At 45.6% G+C, this 20,471-nt stretch overlaps 1 protein-coding gene and 1 non-coding gene across 6 annotated transcripts in view; both read right to left on the reverse strand.

The window, feature by feature from the left end:
* LOC112222473 (ubiquitin carboxyl-terminal hydrolase 34) overlaps window positions 1–20,471 on the reverse strand; it is a 66,055-nt gene that overhangs the window by 38,933 nt on the left and 6,651 nt on the right. For 3 of the 5 annotated variants that reach the window (XM_042302211.1, XM_042302206.1, XM_042302203.1), the window contains exons 3-22: window positions 19,774–20,350; window positions 19,426–19,476; window positions 14,213–14,362; window positions 13,772–13,839; window positions 12,238–12,430; window positions 11,881–11,942; window positions 11,658–11,739; window positions 11,445–11,537; window positions 11,038–11,163; window positions 10,507–10,636; window positions 10,035–10,165; window positions 9,034–9,710; window positions 7,880–8,094; window positions 7,195–7,334; window positions 5,235–5,362; window positions 4,993–5,082; window positions 4,318–4,413; window positions 3,820–3,902; window positions 2,877–3,031; window positions 2,418–2,531 (exon numbers count right to left, since the gene is read on the reverse strand). In XM_042302211.1, coding sequence (XP_042158145.1) covers window positions 2,418–2,531; window positions 2,877–3,031; window positions 3,820–3,902; window positions 4,318–4,413; window positions 4,993–5,082; window positions 5,235–5,362; window positions 7,195–7,334; window positions 7,880–8,094; window positions 9,034–9,710; window positions 10,035–10,165; window positions 10,507–10,636; window positions 11,038–11,163; window positions 11,445–11,537; window positions 11,658–11,739; window positions 11,881–11,942; window positions 12,238–12,430; window positions 13,772–13,839; window positions 14,213–14,362; window positions 19,426–19,476; window positions 19,774–20,350 — 3,361 coding nt within the window. The remainder of the gene's footprint in view (window positions 1–2,417; window positions 2,532–2,876; window positions 3,032–3,819; window positions 3,903–4,317; window positions 4,414–4,992; window positions 5,083–5,234; window positions 5,363–7,194; window positions 7,335–7,879; window positions 8,095–9,033; window positions 9,711–10,034; window positions 10,166–10,506; window positions 10,637–11,037; window positions 11,164–11,444; window positions 11,538–11,657; window positions 11,740–11,880; window positions 11,943–12,237; window positions 12,431–13,771; window positions 13,840–14,212; window positions 14,363–19,425; window positions 19,477–19,773; window positions 20,351–20,471) is intronic. The other 2 variants (XM_042302209.1, XM_042302212.1) reach the window with 1 other exon arrangement.
* Window positions 4,075–4,205, reverse strand: LOC112223430. The gene has a single exon (XR_002949314.1). It is a non-coding gene; the product is annotated as a small nucleolar RNA SNORA70 (small nucleolar RNA).

Genomic DNA, 20,471 nt, shown 5'->3' on the forward strand with positions numbered 1-20,471 from the left:
CGAGTTCTCAAAACAAACAACCGACTCAGAAGTTGCAAGAGGCTTTTGCCCGCGGCACACCAAATGGCAAAGAATCACGAAGATGGAAGGAGATAACAGCTGCCGTTACAATTTACATCTGTAAAGACAAGGCCCCAATTTACACAGTCGAGAAACGGGGGTTTGGTGAGTTGGTGCTAAAACTCAACCCAAGGAACCAAATGCAAATTGAGATGACACGTATTAATGCCAAAATAACATGCAAAACAGGCAAGCAGCTAAAAATAATATATTTTAGACCTACAGTTGAAGTCGGAAGTTTACATACACCTTTTTAAAATTCCTGACATTTAATCCTAGGAAAAATTCCCTGTTTTAGGGCAGTTGGGATCAGCACTTTATTTTAAGAAAGTGAAATGTCAGAATAACAGAGAATGATTAATTTCAGCTTTTATTTCTTTCATCACATTCCCAGTGGGTCAGAAATTTACATACACTCAATTAGTATTTGGTAGCATTGCCTTTAAATTCTTTAACTTGGGTCAAATGTTTCAGGTAGCCTTCCACAAGCTTCCAACAATAAGTTGGGTGAATTTTGGCCCATTCCTCCTGACATAGCTGGTGTAACTGAGTCAGGTTTGTAGACCTCCTTGCTCGCACATGCTTTTTCAGTTCTGCCAACAAATATTCTATGGGATTGAGGTCAGGGCTTTGTGATGGCCACTCCAATACCTTGACTTTGTTGTCCTTAAGCCATTTTGCCACAACTTTGGAAGTATGCTTGGGGTCATTGTCCATTTGGAAGACCCATTTGCGACCAAGCTTTAACTTCCTGACTGATGTCTTGATGTTGCTTCAATATAGCCACATAATTTTCCTGTCTCATGCCGCCATCTATTTTGTGAAGTGCACCAGTCCCTACTGCAGCAAAGCACCCCCACAGCATGATGCTGCCACCACGCTTCACAGTTGGGATGGTGATCTTTGGCTTGCAAGCCTCCCCCTTTTCCCTCCAAACATAACGATGATCATTATGGCCAAACAGTTCTATTTTTGTTGTTTCATCAGACCAAAGGACATTTCTCCAAAAAGCATGATCTTCGTCCCCATGTGCAGTTGCAAACCGTAGTCTGGCTTGATTATGGCGGTTTTGGAGCAGTGGCTTCTTCCTTGCTGAGCAGCCTTTCAGGTTATGTCGATATAGGGCTCGTTTTACTGTGGATATAGATACTTTTGTCCCTGTTTCCTCCAGCATCTTCACAAGGTCCTTTGCTGTTGTTCTGGGATTGATTTGCACTTTTCACACCGAAGTGCGTTCATCTCTAGGAGACAGAACGCGTCTCCTTCCTGAGCGGTATGACGGCTGCATGGTGCCATGGTGTTTATACTTGTGTACCATTGTTTGTACAGATGAACGTGGTACCTTGAGGCGTTTGGAAATTGTTCCCAAGGATGAACCAGACTTACGGAGGTCCACAATTTTTTTCTGCAGTCTTGGCTGATTTCTTTTGATTTTCCCATGATGTCAAGCAAAGAGGCCTCCTAGTTTGAAGGTAGGCCTTGAAATACATCCACAGGTACACCTCCTATTGACTCAAATTATGTCAATTGGCCTATCGTCAGCTTCTAAAGCCATTACATTTTCTGGAATTTTCCAAGCTGTTTAAAAGCACAGTCAACTTAGTGTATGTAAACTTCTGACCCACTGGAATTGTGATACAGTGAACTAAGTGAAATAATCTGTCTGTAAACAATTGTTGGAAAAATTACTTGTGTCATGCACAAAGTAGACGTCCTAACCGACTTGTCAAAACTATAGTTTGTTAACAAGACATTTGTGGAGTGGTTGAAAAACGAGTTAATGACTCCAACCTAAGTGTATGTAAACTTCCGATTTCAACTGTATATTTATTTTGTTTGCAACTATAGTTGAAGTGTTTTCTATTTACCTTATTAGATTTTATACATGCATATTTTATATTTTGTTACATGCTTCATTGAAAATTTGCTCAAAGGTTCTAAATGAGAGAAAATCAAATATGAGTAAGTTAGCTTTTATTTACTCAGTTTAATTCAAAATGTAATAAGAAATAGGCATGAAGAAATAAGAAATACATGTGGTCATTTAATATATACTATTTATTAATTGAATTTACAGAAAATGTGCTATATATCATTATCGGGATATGAAATGACCTATATCGGGATATATTCTGGCCATATCGCCCAGCCCTAGCGACAACATGGTTCAGTGAGAGGTATGACGGGCCTGGAAGTTAGCAAACTGAGACGTCAAACTGGGTGTGTTTGTGTGAATAAAAATGTGTGTATGAGCAACTATACTCGGGTGTGTGTGTCCCTATGTGTGTGTGTGTGCTTGAATCCTTCTCTGCAATGTGATTTGTGGATTCAAATATTTGAAGTGTGTGTGTGTGTACCTCGCAGTTGGAGCCGCTGTCGTAGGCGCTGGTGGCCAGACGGGCCAGGTTACAGAGATGCTGGAAAAGGTTGAGGCCCGTCATGCTGATGGTCTCCGGCTTCAGCTGGGGCATCTGAGGAAACACAGGAGGTATTAAGGGCAAAAGGTATTACAATGGTAGACTTGTGACTTTAAGGCCAAGGCTTTTGAACGATTTGGGCAACTTTACAAATTTGTTTCCCCCGGCTACTCAATCCCTTTTCAATTACCTTTCACAATGACTTCCCAACTTTGAGACTTTTTACAAGTTAAGTTGTTTTTCTTTATTTATTTGTTTTACAGATTCTAGCTATCAATTTGTGGCGTATTTTCTTTTAGTTGTTGCTGAGATTCACTATTTATCAACAGACCATGCTGGCAAGACCCTTGTCATAGACACCCCTCCCCACTGAGACCAGATGGTCCAGTCCGGTCGTACCTTTTCCAGGAAGAGGTGTTTGTAGGTCTCCATGCCCATGGCGTGCTGGTCTTTGCTGCGGACTTGGTTGAGGAACCAGTGGAGAGCATCGTCGTAACACTCTCCATCCTCCACCAGGCAGTGCCACAGGATGTCCACCTGCTCTAGACTCAGTCCTGAGGGAGAGGAGGGGCTGCTAGAGTGTGTGTTCATGTACAAATACCCCGCTGCTATATATACACACACACACACACTGCTGAGGAGCTTAAATGACGTCTGACTGTTGGTACACAACACACACACTTCAGACTGTAAAGGGGAAGATGAGGGTATCACTCCCACACGGGATCCACAATGGACACACAACCAGATAGACATGTACACCGCATTCACGTAAACACAATATAAATGGTTGCCAGAGAGGATTGGCTGCACTATCACGTTATGTTATTTATTTTGTATCATGGAGAATGGCAGTCTGTACGTCCTGGTCGGGAGCCACCGGGGCAGGGAGTCTCCCAGTCAACCTCTAAATCCCAAACATTAGCTCCTCCTCAAACAGACACATAAGTCTGCAAACGCACCCATGCACACAGCACACACAAACACAGCCATACACAAAAGTCACACACATGGCTATGAACGGAGTGAGTTAGCTAGCTAGGTAGATCCGGTCACCCCTCTCCAGAGACTCCAGAGGACAAAGATGTCTCTGTTGTAGGAGAGAGAGCGGATCATCAGGTTGCACTTCTCTAGGGCCAATTCCACCCCCAGGGTGTAACCAGCCAGCCATAGAGGCACAGATGCAGACAATGATAGGGAATGTTTCTGTTGAGCTGGATGTGAAGACTGGGTAATGTAACAGAAAGTTGGAATGCGTTTCTTATTGGACAAGTCAAGGTTGTTCAGTTTTAGTGTGTTTTGTTCCATTTGGTGCCTAATGAACGCGACCGTGTTGACTTACTGAAGTGGTCTGGGGAGCCAAGTGTGGAGAAGACACAGGTCAGGAACTGCAAGCGTACTTGGACTTCTGCACTGTGGCCATACCTGTGATCGCATAGTAATCAAAGAACATAATTCATAATGAACTATTCCGTTTACGTTTGAATTGCAACAATCACTATTTTAAAAAAAAGACAATTTCAATGCGTTTCACATTTCAAATAAAGAGGTCAAAAACTAGCTACACCCTCCGTCAGGACAAAACATTCACGTGTCCTTTTGTCTCAGCGGTCCCTTAAAAGCAGCCAGCACCTCCCAGCTGGCCACATACACAACCACAGAGTCACTGTCTGCAGCCATTGCACACCAGAACCGCACTGCAGTGAGACTGGGCAGCTATACATGCAGTGCTACCAAATATGTTGTCCATATTCCACAGTAATAAGACTGTTACCGTTGCATAGTTACAAGGCATTGGGGGTGGGGGTAGTGTAATGGAGGGAACGGGTGGGTTACTCACAGGGCAAACTTGTGCCTCTGCTCTCGGACTTCCTGGATGTAGTGCAGCAGGTTCTCAAAGAACAGCTTCATCATGTGCAGCTCCTTCTCCGCCCACCTGAAAGACATGAAACACCACATCAAAGGGTGCGTTTGTAAATTCACCACCTACTCCAATTTCAGGGCACTTTTTTCAGAGTGTGCCAGAGAGCAGAATAATTTATGAATTTAAGAACGCGCAGCAGCCGTTGAATGTGACCCGTGTCAGTAAACCTTGGAGAATAAAAAAATAATTTGAATTGTTGCCATCAGCACAGTTACCAAAGCTCTGGATAACATGAAAACAGCCTAACCAGCTCTGCTAGGGAGAGTAAAATGGTCAGAGTTAGTTGTTCTCATTTGCGTCTAGAAGTAGCTAGTAAGTTAGCCAACTTCAGCCAGTTAGCTTGACTGCCATGTGAGAAGGCTCCTGAGAACACTCGGCTCAACCCTACTCCTCGGCCAGAGCGTCCAATGTACACGCTGAACGCGTCGAGCGTGAAACGCTCTGAATTTACAAACACCCTGACCGCACTCTGGCACTCCAAAGTGAATTTACGACCATTCCAAATGTCACAAAAACAGAAGTTGTTGCCATATGTGATGCCATGTAATGGACGTTTTTCTGTTCTAATCATGTGGACGGTGCGATGCTTACATGGTGATCCAGTGGGTGTCGTAGCTGGAGCCAAACTGCTGAAAAGTGCCGAAAAGTTTGGGAAGGAGGCGCAGAGAGACGACCACGGATCTGCGAGAGAGAGAAAAGCATGGCGTCACAAAACAAGTTTCATATAATAGCTAACCAACGAAGGGATCTGATGGCAAAATCATTTGACCTCAATTCATTTCAGAGCTACATTATTCACACAGACATAGGCGCTCTCATATATGCACACGTGCCTGTGGTGGGCTAGGTTCTCCAGGCAGCCCTCGATGAACCGCATGCGGATCTGACGGTCGGTGAACCAGCACACCAGAGAGCACAGCAGCTTCTCCGCCTCGTTGATCAGTCCCTCCGACAGGTGGATCTGATGGAATAGAGGAGAACGGAGAAAGGTCACTCGCATCTTTTTCAGACTTCAGAATATCACAGAGATCCTAAAACTAGTGGCGATAACTAACCTTAATAATAAAATGAGCTGCTCCTTGAAACCTGAAGGAAGAAGTGATGCACTCTCCTAATACGTTGAGTATTTAGTAGCTGACAAAGTGTGTTTTCTACACAGTAAACAGGTTTCCATCCAACCATTTAAGCGCATAAAGTACCCGTTGGATTTAAAAAATTAACTCATGACAGGCCTGGTAAATTCCCTAAATGTCAACGAGAACTAAATACGCTAGACAAGGGTGGATACTTTCTTGGTCGCTGATTAGAATACGCAACAAATTGCAGTGCATATTGCACAATTGTTGATAGAATAACCATGATGTTGAGATATATTTGCAGTCATGCGATGCTGTGAGTGGTCTTGTCACTCCAACTTGAAAAAGCATGCAGTTTATTAAGCTCCAGACAAAATAATTTATGATGAAATTCACAGGGTGGTGAAAGTTCACAGTAATGAGCTTGATGCTCCTTTCCAATAAATATTGAGGGTTTTCATTTGTATGCTAGTGACATGATGATTGCTGACTGGCTGCCAATAAACAAGTTCAAATTCTCGCATTGTATCTACGAGCTGTTGGCTATAGCGCACGTGCCAAGACCAGAGTGGGCACATTTGCTAGTTATCATGGACCTTACGTGCCAAAACCATCGACAGAGTTCATTAAGGATCTAACCCTTTTTCCCCCCTCGCCTAAAATGACATACCAAAATCTAACTACCTGTAGCTCAGGACCTGAAGCAAGGATATGCATATCTTTGATAACATTTGAAAGGAAACACTGAAGTTTGTGGAAATGTGAAATTAATGTAGGAGAATATAACATTAGATCTGGTAAAAGAAAACACAAACCAAAAAAATATGCATAAAAAGGCCATAATATAATGTACTTCTGCAGTTCAGGCGCAATTTAGATGTGTGTATGCAAAGTTTCAGATTAATCCAGTGAAGCATTGCAATACTGCACAAATTGTGTATCAAGTCTGCCCAAATGTGCCGAATTGGTCAATTAATACATTTTCAAGTACATAACTACAGAAAACATACAAAAATGATATGGTAACACAAAATGTAAGTTTACACACTCTCAGGAATGTCATACATGATGGATCATTGGCTTATACACGTCTAGATGGCGAGGGTGTGGAGCCAGAGACAGCAGGTGTTCAAACTGTCGAACCCAGTTCCTACATTTGAATATAAAGATAGTTTTGCTTGATAAAATCCATGCTACATTTGAACTCTGGGACCCTCAGGATGACAAATCAGAGCAAGATTACTAAATGTAAGTATATTATTTACCTTCAGAGGTGAATGTATCAAACCAATTGCTGTGAAAAGTGTTTAGTTGTTGAGCACACTCCTCAAACAATAGCATGGTACAAATTGGACAGTGCAGTTAGATTAACAAGAATTTAAGCTTTCTGCCCATATAAGACATGTTTATGTCCTGGAACGTTTGCTGTTGCTTACGTCATTCTAGTTAGTTGGCTTCAACCGTCCCGGTATAGGGACACCGATCCCATAGAGGTTAAAAATAGGATAGAAAAGCATAAACAGTTTTTTGTATTCAGTGAACGAACATTTAAACAACAAAATGTGTCGCTTGTTTCTGGGAACTCAAACTCCGCTTCTATGCCGCTCGGCTTCAAGGCTGTCTGACTACTAGCATGCTACATGCTTTCACTCAGCAAAAAGGTTGCTAACAGAACGCTTTCTTTGAGCACGGTGTAATCCAGTGTCATGGTTCATACCGCATCCTCATCTTGCACCAGGTCCCAAAGCAGCGTGTTGCCCTTCTTGCACACGTTGTCCAGGTTGATGTCAGTCACGGCGTGGCCAGAGTACTGGTGCTTGTGGACCTGCGGGCCTGCAGAGGAATAAAACACAGCCGCTGGTGAGAAAGAGAGCCATAATAAAAAGGTTCAGTACAGATTTACTGAACTGCTAAAATGTCATGCTAAAACAGTTGCAAGGATAACAACTGAAATCGAGTGACACTAAGAAAACAGCCATATAGACCGTCGTACTCTCATGTTAACAGGTAGAAGTTTTTTTGTTGTTTAGCAGACGCTATTATCCAGAGCGATTTACAATAGTGAGTGCATACATTTTCATACTGGTCCACCGCGGGAATCGAACCCACAACCCTGGCGTTGCAAGCACCATGCTCTACCAACTCCAACTGAGCTACACGGGATTAACTGATGGTGAAAGCGTTTGACTGGATAGACCCCACCAGATGACTAGTAGAACTATAACTACATGATTCTTGCTGCTGTAAACGGAGGCCCGTTATCGGTGTGCAATGAGTGGGTAAACCGTTCCGTGAATGCGGTACTCCGTGAATTTTCCAACCACGATTTCTGGGAAACCTGGGAATTTGGGGTAAATTTCAGTAAATTCACAACCCTAGGTGCACCGTGCAGTGCAGCCTACCTTGCACCATGTGCTCGTGGTAGATAGAGGCCAGGTTGGGCAGGTGCTGCTGCAAGTGGGAGCTGAGCTCGGCGTGCGAGTTGATCTGCACCAGCTCCTCCTCACAGCCAGACTCCTCACCGTCAAAGTCGGCCATGTTCTTCTCCGACTTGGCGCTGATCTGGGAGCTGCTGCAGGACACGTCGTCTGCGCTCAGCATGTCGTCCACCATGTGCCTGGAGGATGATTCAACGTTAGAATGGCAATGCATGTTTTTGTCACTTGAATAAGCACAAGATTCATGTCGCAAGGAAAATAGTTACATTTACACTGAGTGAAACAAACAGTTCTCTTTCCATGACAGACTGACCAGGTGAATCCAGGTGAAAACTACGATCAATTACTGTCACTTGTTAAATCCACTTCAAATCAGTGTAGATGAATGGGAGGCAACATGTTAAAGGATTTTGAAGCCTAGAGACAATTTAGACATGGATTGTCTATGTGTGCCATTGAGGGTTAATGTGCAAGACAAAACATTTAAGTGCCTTTGAATGGGGTATGGTAGGTGCTAGGCGCACCATGTTGAGTGTGTCAAGAACTGCAACGTTGCTGGGTTTTTCACGCTCAACAGTTGCCCATGTGTATCAATGGTCCACCCCCCAAAGGCCATCCAGTCAACTTGAAACAACTGTGGGAAGCATTGGAGTCAACATGGGCCAGCATCCCCGTGGAACGCTTTCGACACCTTGTAGGGTCCATGCCCCGACGAATTGAGGCTGTTCTGAGGGCAAAAGGGAGTGAAACTCAATATTAGGAAAGTGTTCCTAATGTTTTGTACACTCAGTGTATGTCTAGTTTCTTATGAACAAATGTAGAAATTATTGACGGGACACTTCTACACATCTATGCAACTACAGCCAACTCAACCATCTATGGATGGTGTCAAGACTCATTTGGACGCAGACATAATTGCTCATAGATGGTCCTGATTCAACCTGTACAATCGGCCACGGACAGTTTGTCTTAGTTGGGGTCTGTAGTTGGATAGAAGCCTTAAAAAAATAACCTTATCTCCCTAGGCAAATTGGCCAAACATAGAACATTGTGAAAGAGGCGATACAGAGAAGACACAGATTAGAGAAAAGAAAGCAAAGAGATGGTAACAGTCTTACCCTTCGTGGTGGTGGTGATGGTGGGGCCCGATGAAGTGTCGGCAGTTGAAAAGCTCGTTGCCCATGGCGTCCCCCAGAAAGTCCCCGGGGCAGGGCAGGCAGGTCTGCTCCTGGGGGCCCGGGGCCATTTGGGATGAGGGGCCTCCCATCTCTGAATGTTGTTGTTCGGGCCCCTCAGGCCGGGTCGAGCAGGCATCCAGCATCCTCATGCGGCCCTCCATCGACGCCGTTACCATGCCGACGGCTGCTTCAGGGTTAAAGGGCAAACCTTTGTGTTTTGGTCCGTCTCCTGCCCCTCTTTCGGCTCTGTCGCCCTGCTCCTCCACCAGCGCCTCGCCCGCTTTCCGCTTCCTGACTTCCAGCTGGTCCCGGGGCTCCTTCTGCGGGCTGCCCTCGGCCGCTACATCCCGGTTGTTCCCCTCTTCGTCCTCTTCATCGTCATCATCTTCGTCATCATCTTCGTCATCTTCCTCCTCATCCTCTTCCTCCTTGAGGATCTCGCTGTCGGCCATGTCGTCAGAGTGCAGCTCGCTGCCGGGGCTTCCCGCCGACTGGCTTGCACGGCTGGAGCCCGCCTCGTTGCTGGAGCCCTCGCTGTGGCCACTGCTGCTGCCCGGCCCGCTGCTGCCCTCCTCCATGCTGTTGGCCGTCTCGTCCGAGCTGCCCTGCATCGACTCCTGGACGGGGAGGAGAGAGGAGACCGAATCAGTTAAACCAGCCATACAGCAGAACCACAAAACTTTTTTTTTTTTACATGAAAACAGAAAAATGCTAATAAAATCGGGGATACTGACTTGGATTTGCTTTTTGATAAAAATGCTAAAAAGTTAACAATTGGAGACAGTGGCTAGGCAAACAAAAAAAACAAGGCATGGATTGCTGAACAGTGCTGGAAAGTAACAGTTTGCTACTAACATAAATTCCTATTAAATCTATTGAGAAAGTGCATCACTTGTTTCTCCAGCTAGAGAGTGTGAAAAGGGTACTAGAGTGCTGCTAACCTCCGTGTCAGAGAGTCTCTGCTGGCCCCGCTTGCTGCTGCCCATCATCTGCTCGTCCATCTCCATGTCGCTACCGCCACTGTGGTGTGTGTCACTGTTGTCACTGCTGTCCGGGCTGGCCGCTGGGGAGCCTGGGTAGAGACGAGAAGCAGAGGCTTAATGCATCAGACACCGCATCTCACAAAACACTTCAGAATTCATAACGTAGTCTATATACCAGCAGAGATGTTTAAGAGCCTATGTATCTAAGCAAGTGGTAAACCCTGGTTAGTAGGTTTTAAAGGATGTTCAAGCCTTTTGTTCCATCCCAGCACTAAAACACCTGATTCAACACCTTCATCACCTTGATTAGTGCTGGACTGAACCAAAAACCAGCATACCCCTGCAACCCCACCGCACCGGAGTTGTCTACCACAAAGATAAAGAACATAGATCCCCTTGAAATACACACAGACAAACACAACAATCGTACCTTTCTTGTTGCCCATGGGGACGTTGGTGTTGAGCAGCGAGGCGAAGGAGCTCTGCTTGGAGAGCTGGGCCTTAGCGGACAGTGCGTTGTTCCACAGAGCCTTGATCAGCATGGAGGCCAGGTACAGGGTCTGAGGGAGGGAAGCAAGCATAGAATTACATACAGAATCACAATTATTGGATCTTTGTGGTGGGCAGGTGACCAAGACAAAGAGCAGCTCTGTTAGTTAAGACTGGGTGTATGTGACTATAAAGCTCCTTAAAGTAATCTGGTGATATCTAGATTAAATCACACTGAACATTTTAATTGTCCACTCCTTGCCATGGCCTAAAGTAACTCTAATCTGAGGTAATAACAGGCCGAGGACCATACCAGTCTCGCAATATCTTTTCCATATTTTGTTTCCATCCGTGTTGTGTTTCCTTGCCACAATACTTAAGAGTATGGCGATACTGGCATGGTCCCGGACCTAGGTAATTCGTAGTCCTCATGTTCCAATGGGCACTCATGCTGTGTGGCGTGTGTGGGTACCTGTTCCGTGTGTGCGCTGGGGTGCAGGCCGGACACCAGGTTGAGGACGTGGCGCAGCGGCACTGGGTCCAGGTTCTTGATGAGCGAGGGGAACAGGTCGTGGATGTAACGGCTACAGTGCTTCAGCTACATAATAATAGAGAGAGACAGGGTCGAGGAGTACATCAGTGAATAATGACACAATAGACAACTTTGTATTTCAATTAAATTAAATGATAGCAAAACTATTTGGTAGAATATAATAAAGGAAAGTGTAATATATGCATACAAATTCAGAGTATGAGCGCTGCTCTAAGATTGGGTCCCTCAACTTGATTAAAGAGGCAAAATTTATCCTAAAATCAGCATTTCTACTCTGAGAAGCTTTCTACGTGATTTCTAGGTCCTGGTGTTTAGTGCCTAGTTACCTGAGCTGCGGCCCAGATGCAGTCCACATGCTGGGTGCTGAGCCTGCCCTCTGCGGCAAGGAAGTTCAGGATCACTTGGCACTGTTTAATTATCTGGAACGACAACAAAGAGACACAAAGACAAGGTCCTCATTAACAGGGAAGTTCAAACACAGATTACCCACTAAAATGTATTGGCTTACTGTAATAACGACTTGGAATGGGAAAACTCACCTCAATATGCAAATTTGGTCCAAATATATGCTCCACCACATTGTTGTTGATTAGCCAGTCAGCTAGTTCCTTTGCTATTGACCTGGAGGGACAGTTTGAGGCACGATGCTTTAACGGTCCGTGAAGCAGTGCTAACTCAACTCAATCGACATGCGTTTCATCGTTAAAAAAAAATGGACTATTGACTTAGGTTTCATTGTAAAAATCAACTCAATTTACTTACGTTTCGGTGTCAGATACCAGAGACTCATTATTACAGACGTCGTTGAAGGTGTGTAGCTGATTCTGTGGGGAGAAAACGAGAATAAACATGTAATGAATTATGTATGCATGTACACACCAGTGTACTTCATCCCTTTATCGAGCCATTGACCCTAGAGTAAAAGTCTCAGTCACAGTAAACTGAAAGTCCTAGTGGAGCGTAAATAAAGTATACAAGTCAAAGTGTCTCTGTGTCAAAAACAAAACAGCGGTCACAATGTTCCTCGCAGTAACCCGGGCCTAGACTCCCAAAGACCAAGCAACACAGCAGTGTGTGAGAGTGGGTGCATGCGTCTCGTGGTGCACGTGCGAGTCTCACAGTGATTTGGCTGAGGCCGGCCAACCTCATGGTGAGCGTGGGGGACATGAAGTATTTGAAGGCCAGGTCCAGGCTCTCCTTGTCGAAGCACAGTGCGCTGTCCAGCGGCTCCTTCACCGTGCTCCACATCAGGTCGGCCATGTTGCGTGCCGCGCTCTGACGGAGCTCCTGGTCCGACAGCTTGCACAGGTACCTGGGGAGGGACACATTTGGAAATAAGTTATTTGTGAAATGAGATAAAACTTTATTTAAACCAGGAAGTCCCTTTGTTAGGAAATACTTTTATTTGTTCTGTTTAATTTTAAAGTAAGTTTCTCTCAAGTGTGTTTCTGGAGAAGACACGGTAGACAGGTTGGACATAATGACTGGACAAACTAAACAGTCAGGACTAAGTGTTTGGCATCTATCGAGGCTGGCTGAAACACTCAGATGAGAAGCACTTTGATAAGCTACTGAGAAAAACCATGACAATAGTTGGCTGCAACGAGAATCTACAGTCTCCGCGATCAATAAGATACAGTATGTATCTTTTAAATAACTTCTGAGAAAACAAACATTTTGCTCAATTCAGGAGGAAGGAGTGATACGCTATAAGTTTGGAATGGCACTGGAGCCAAGAAGTCACATTTCATCATTCTTCTTAGACAAAGGACCAAAATGAGTAAGGAATGTTCCATTTGGATATCAGGACCAGTTAATTCAGCCCACCCAGGTCACATGACAGAGGTGCGGCGAGGCCTGCGAGCTGTCTGGCTGCTCCAAGGTCATGTGAGGAGAAGCTGACTGGAGCATTGGCCACTGTTACCATGGCGAGGGAAGCTCTTCCTAGCAACACCAGTTGGTGGCACGGCAAGAGTGAAGCACACTACACCGACTGAGGGCTCTCAGCTGAAATTGCTTTCCATCCAGAAAAATCTATACAGTCAAGTATCTGATTGAATTTTAGAAATTCAACTCAAATACAACAAAAATATGCATCCACTAAATTCAACCTTGATTTATGCTGATCGACTGCCAATATACTGGATTACCCTATTTGCATAACGTCCTCCCTAATACTACATCCAATATTCAGGGGAGAATCTCTACCAAGTGCGTTTGATTGTGTGTTGGAAAGTGGTGGGCGAGTCGAACACAGCACTGTGTATCCAAATACAATATGCATTTCAAACAGCCCCTTGGGCCATTTCTGACGAGAGGAGCTTCAACTGCAACAGCAACTCCCCTCTCTCTACCCCATTTTCTTATTCTCTTAGAATGACTGCAAAAAAAAAGCAATAAACAGCAGTACGGGTTGCCATATTGTTGAGAGCCTGTATTTGATGGGGGGGAAAACATCATGACTAACAACCATTTTATTCAATAAATCATTTGTGATTCAATCTGTATTGATACATGCCTAATTAAGGATTTTAAGGCACTAGTGAAAACTCACTGGTAGTGAGACACTAATGAAGACCTAATTATCCTCACTCTGAAGTCCATACAAAGATTTCACCACGGAGTTTCATTGATATGGAGAGTGTGAACTTACCGTATTACATACGTGCGGAACGGTATGATGTGCTGCATAACGGCGGGAATGTGCAACCATATTCGGATCTGTGTGTGGAGAGAACAAGCAGATTTTGAATCAGACTGACATCCCTTGAGATGTGTGAGAAGCAGTGGAGAACGGAAAAACAGATGCCACTTTAACAGAGCTGGCTGACAACTGATTATTCACTGCAATTACTGACGGAGAGAGCATTTACAAACTAAACAGCTGTGCTATAACATAAAAACTGCATCAGGAACATCTGCATACATGTGGCTCGGGAGATCGAGCTGAAACAGCATCTGGAGGTAGTGGTAAACATATCCAGGAGAGAGAGAGATATATATATATATATATAAAATGAGCGGTTGGGTGGCTGGGCGGTTGAGCGGTTGGGCTGGGCTGCAATGTTGGGTGGCTGGATCAACCCCTACTCACATTGGAGACGATGGTGATGAAGGCGTGGGCGATGGGGAAGGGCAAGCTCTCTGGCGTGCCTGACTCAAAGCAGTCCTTCATGAGCGACAGACCATGCTTGCCACAGAACAGGCACACGTAGCGCAGCAAGTGCAAGGGGACCTCCACATCCTGGTCACAGGAAAAAACAAGGTCAATACTTTGGCTTCATAACACACATCATAGTGGAAGAGACCAGCGTGATTGGTGCAACTCAATGGTTTCATACCCTCGTCACCTTTTGGTTTATAAGAGCTTTAGGTGAAAGCAATACGGTGGATGGACGTATACTGGGAATTTGCTTTCACTTTTCTAGTTCTTTCACACCATCTCAGATGAAGGAGAAGAGATGATGGCTTTTCTGCAGAATATTCACGACAAAGTATGAAGACCAGAGCTGGAATCATAGTGAACTCAGCAAAAAAAGAAACATCCCTTTTTCAGGACCCTGTCTTTCAAAGATAATTTGTAAAAATCCAAATACCTTCACCGATATTCATTGTAAAGGGTTTAAACACTGTTTCCCATGCTTGTTCAATGAACCATAAACAATTAATGAGCATGCACCTGTGGAACGGTCATTAAGACCGCTTACAGACGGTAGGCAATTAAGGTCACAGTCATGAAAACTTAGGACACTAAAGAGGCCTTTCTACTGGCTGAAAAACACTAAAAGAAATATGCCCAGGGTCCCTGCTCATCTGCGTGAATGTGCCTTAGGCCTGCTGCAAGGAGGCATGAGGACTGCAGATGTGGCCAGGGCAATAAATTGCAATGTCCGTACTGTGAGACGCCTAAGACAGCGCTACAGGGAGACAGGGAGGACAGCTGATCCTCGCAGTGGCAGACCACGTGTAACACCACCAGCAGTATCGGTACATCCGAACATCACACCTGCGGGACAGGTACAGGACAACAACTGCCCGAGTTACACCAGGAATGCACAATCCCTCCATCAGTGCTCAGACTGTCGGCAATAGGCTGAGAGATTGTGCTAAGGTAGGTCTTCACCAGACATCACCGGCAACAATGTCGCCTATGGGCACAAACCCACCGTCGCTGGACCAGACAGGACTGGCAAAAAGTGCTCTTCACTGACGAGTAGCGGTTTTGTCTCACCAGGGGTGATGGTCGGATTCGCGATTATCGTCTAAGGAATGAGCGTTACACTGAGGCCTGTACTCTGGAGTGGAATCGATTTGGAGGTGGATGGTCCGTCATGGTCTGGGGCGGTGTGTTACAGCATCATCAGACTGAGCTTGTTGTCATTGCAGGCAATTTCAACGCTGTGCATTACAGGGAAGACAACCACCTCCCTCATGTGGTACCCTTCCTGCAGGCTCATCCTGACATGACCCTCCAGCATGACAATGCCACAAGCCATACTGCTCGTTCTGTGCGTGATTTCCTGCAAGACAGGAATGTCAGTGTTCTGCCATGGCCAGTGAGGAGCCCGGATGTCAATCCCATTGGATCGGAGGGTGAGGGCTAGGGTCATTCTGCCCAGAAATGTCCGGGAACTTGCAGGTGCCTTGGTGGAAGAGTGGGGTAACATCTCTCAGCAAGAACTGGCAAATCTGGTATAGTCCATGAGGAAGAGATGCACTGCAGTACTTAATGCAGCTGGTGGCCACACCAGATACTGACTTACTTTTGATTTTGTCACCCCTTTGTTCAGGGGCACATTATTCCATTTCTGTTAGTCACATGTCTGTGGAACTTCTTCAGTTTATGTCTCAGTTGCTGAATCTTGTAATGTTCATGTAAATATTTACACATGCTAGGGTTGCTTAAAATAAACGCAGTTGACAGTGAGAGGACGTTTATTTTTTGCTGAGTTTATATGAAATCTTTGAGCATTTGCTTTAGCCTGCCTGGTGTGCCAAATGAGTAGGGAGCTTCATCAATAAGAGCATCGATGATGTCATTCCTACAGCGCCCGTACGTACATACCCCAACCAGAAGCCATGGATAAACGGCAGCATCCGCACTGAGCTAAAGGGTAGAGATGCTGCTTTCAAGGAGTGGGACTCTAACCCGGACGCTTCTAAGAAATCTCACTATGCCCTCCGACGAACCATCAAACAGGCAATGTGTCAATACAGGACTAAGATTGAATCCTACTACACTGGCTCTGACGCTCGTCAGATGTGGCAGGGCTTGTAAACTATTACGGACAACAAAAGCTGTCCAGTGACACAAGTCTATCAGACGAGCTAAATTACTTCTATGCACGCTTCGAGGCAAGCAACACTGAAGCATGCATGAGAGCACCAGCTATTCCAGACAAATGTGTGATCACGCTCTCCGTAGCCGATGTGAGTGAGACCTTTAAACAGATCAACATTCACAAGGCCGCAGAGCCAGACGGATTACCAGGATGTGTACTCAAAGCATGCGCTGACCAACTGGCAAGTGTCTTCAATGACATTTTCAACCTCTCCCTGTATGAGTCTGTAATACCAACATGTTTCAAGCAGACCACCATAGTCCTTGTGCCCAAGAACACCAAGGTAACCTGCCTGAACGAATACCAAAATGCATCACTCATATCTGCAGCCATGAAGTGCTTAAAAGGGGGGGTCATGGCTCACATCCAACACCATTATCCCAGAAACCCTAGGCCCACTTCAAATTGCATACCATCGCAACAGATCCACAGACGACGCAATCTCTATTGCACTCCACACTGCCCTTTCACACCTGGACAAAAAGGAACACCTGCGCGAGAATACTATTCATTGACAACACCATAGTGGCCACAAAGCTCATCACTAAGCTCAGGACCCTGGGACTAAACACCTCCCTCTGCAACTGGATCCTGGACTTCCTCACGTGCCACCCCCATGTGGTAAGGGTAGGTAACAACATATCTGTCACGCTGATCCTCAACACAGGGGCCCCTCAGGGATGCATGCTCAGTTCCTCCTGTACTCCCTGTTCACCCATGACTGCATGGTCAAGCATGACTCCAAAACCATCAAATTTGTCGACAACACAAGTGGTAGGTCTGATCACCAACAACAATTAAAATCTATAGGGAGGAGGTCAGAGACCTGGCAGTGTGGTGCCAGGATAACAACCTCTCCCTCAATGTGATCAAGATATAGGAGATGATTGTGGACTACAGGAAAAGGAGGGCCGAGCATGTCCCCATTCTCATTGACGTGGCTGTAGTGGAGCAGGTTGAGAGCTTCAAGTTCCTTGGTGTCCACATCACCAACAAACTAACATGGTCCAAACACACCAAGATAGTCATGAAGATGGCATGAAAACACCTATTCCCCCTCAGGAGACTGAAAAGATTTGACATGGGTGCTCAGATCCTCAAAAAGTTCTACAACTGCACCATCGAGAGCATGACTGGTTGCATCACCGCCTGGTACGGTAACTGCTCAGAATCCGACCTCAAGGCACCAGAGAGGGTAGTGCGTACGGCCCAGTACATCACTGGAGCCACACTTCCAGTCATTCAGGACCTCTATACCAGGCGATGCATGGCTACCACAGCATTCTACAGCGATACACCATCCCATCTTGTTTGTGTTTAGTGGGACTATAATTGTATTTTTCAACAGGACAATGACCCAACACACCTCCAAGCTGTGGAAGGGCTATTTGACCAAGAAGGAGAGGGATGGAGTGCTGCATCAGATAACCTGGCCTCCACAATCACACAACCTCAACATAATTGAGATGGTTTGGGATGAGTTGGACAGCAGATTGAAGGAAAAGCAGCCAACAAGTGCTCAGCATATGTGGGTACTCCTTCAAGAAAAGCATTCCTCATGAAGCTGGTTGAGAGAATGCCAAGAGTGTGCAAAGCTGTCATCAATGCAAAGGGCTACCTTGAAGAATCTCAAATATATTTTGATTTGTTTACAACATGATTCCATGTGTGTTATTTCATAGTGTTGATGTCTTCCCTATTATTCTACAATGTAGGAAATAGTTTTTAAAAAATAAGAAAAACCCTGGAATGAGTAGGTGTGTCCAAACTTTTGACTGGTACTGTACTTATTACCTCAGCTAACCTGTGCTGCCGCACATTGACTCTGTACCGGTACCCCATGTATATAGCCTGTTATTTTATTGTGTCTCTAATTATTTTTTTTAACTTCAGTTAATTTGAGTAAATACTTTAAAACTGCATTGTTGGTTAAGGGCTTGTAAGTAAGCATTTCACTGTAAAGTCTACACCTCTTGTATTCGGCACATGTGACAAATACATTTTGATTTGAGTATTCCATTGGTTTTATTCCAGCTATGGAAGGTCAATTAAGCACAGAATACTTTCTGAACTCCGGTCTGATGCAGACTATGAACTTTGTCCACTAGAAATATCCATTAAAATCCCATAAATGTTTAATACGGTGGAAAGGTATAAGCTGGGGAGTTATTAAATTAGCCTGAAACCGATTATTGTACTCTGGGGAAAGATAGACATCACTTGGAGGTGGAAATGAGCCTCAATTTAATAAAAACCCAAACTACACTGCAGACACATTTCACAACTCATGTATACATTGGCCTGAAAAGCCACAAGAGGGACCTGAGATCAGTGTTTAGAGAGCCTTCTCCCTCCGTCTCCCCTGGTCCTAAAGGAAACATTTGTAATTAGAACCCTGAGGGAGAACTGTTCTAGGACCTATTGTTAACCAAATCTACACCAAACCTCCTTGAGTGAAAACCCATTACAACAACCTGGGAAGAGTGTTCAGAGTCCTGCCTCCCTACTCTCCCAGTCCTAAATGGGACATGGCTGTTGGGCTCTGGGCATGCCACTTTTCAAGCAGCTTCCCATTAAAATATAAATAGACCCAAGATGTCATGAACCACTGATATGAGTAACATGACCACAGGAGAGAGGAGAGGGGACTAGGAGGAGATTGGTGATTGGTCAAACAGGCAGACCACATATTAAGACATGGGCCTTTGCTTCAAAGGACTGGATGACGTAGGATGCGTACCAAATGGCACCCTATTCCCTATATAGTGCAGTACTTTTGACCAGAGCCATACGGGCCTGGGTCAAACGTAATGCACTGTGAAGGGAATAGGGTGCCATTTAAGAGACGTAGATGTCGCTGTAAAGAGTTGGACCCGACACAAAGCGACAATCAGGCGGATCGAGTATTGTGTTTTTGGACGAAACAGTGGAGTCGTAAAAACAAAGAGGGCGGAGGAGTCCTTACATTCATGTCGCAGAAGGAGCCGAGGATATTGCTTTCATGAGCAGAGATGTCCTGGAAAAAGGAAACAAAGAAAGTATGACGAGTATATTGTATACTGAGAAATGTTAGAGAACATTTAAGAACAAGTATTAAGTACACCATGGAGATAAATGCTGATATACTGAATCCATAATTGAGTTGTGTGTATGGGTCCATGTTACGCTTTTACCTCTACGGTGCAGTGTGCGGTACATATAATAATATTACTGCTTTGGTGGGATGGGTGTTATGTCGGGGGAAACACGTTATTCTATTACCTCTACAGTGGGGATCGATTATGTATTGTATCAGGGTGTGTCAGTCCATTACCTCTATGGTGGGGTGGGTGTTGTGTTTGTAAGCCGTGTACAGGGGGAACTGAATCTGGAAGATCTTGGCGGCGCAGAGCAGCAGCTTCTCCCGGTCCTCGGTGCTCCACGAGTCAAACATGTCCTCATGGGCCTGGCAGTCCGTACTGCTGCTAGCTACAGCCTCAGACGCCCCAATACCACTACCACTTTCCCCTGGCTTGGGGGCCTCCTGCTGGGCCTGGACTGGGTTCTGGTTGTTGTTATTCTGGTTCTGCTCCGGTGCGTCCCCGACGCCGTCCTCCTCTGCCGAGTCCCTCTCCACGTTCAGCGGCTCGTCCTCAACAGGCGAGGTGGGCGGTTGCTGGGGGTGTGGCCCTGCTCCAGTTATTCCACCCCCCCCCTCTCCTCGCCATTCTGTCCCTGGCCCCTCCGCGCCACCCACAGCCCCGTCGTCGGTGACGCCCCGTTGGCTGGTGGCGCTGCAGAGGCGGTCTCTCAGGCTGGTGACCTGAGCAATGACCAGGTTGATGAGGGCGTAGACCAGCTGGTTGAACACCTCCAGGTGCTTGTACTCCTTGAAGCAGCATAGACATTGCCTGTGCAGGGAAAGGAGGGGAGGTGAGAGGGATTGCGTGAACTGCGAATCACGAAGACCCACCAGTGAGTAGCAGTCAACTCCTACTGGGGTCGCAGTTCGAGGCTGACTCATTCCATTTG

The sequence above is a fragment of the Oncorhynchus tshawytscha genome, linkage group LG02, assembly GCF_018296145.1.
Source record: "Oncorhynchus tshawytscha isolate Ot180627B linkage group LG02, Otsh_v2.0, whole genome shotgun sequence".
Taxonomy (NCBI): domain Eukaryota; kingdom Metazoa; phylum Chordata; class Actinopteri; order Salmoniformes; family Salmonidae; genus Oncorhynchus; species Oncorhynchus tshawytscha.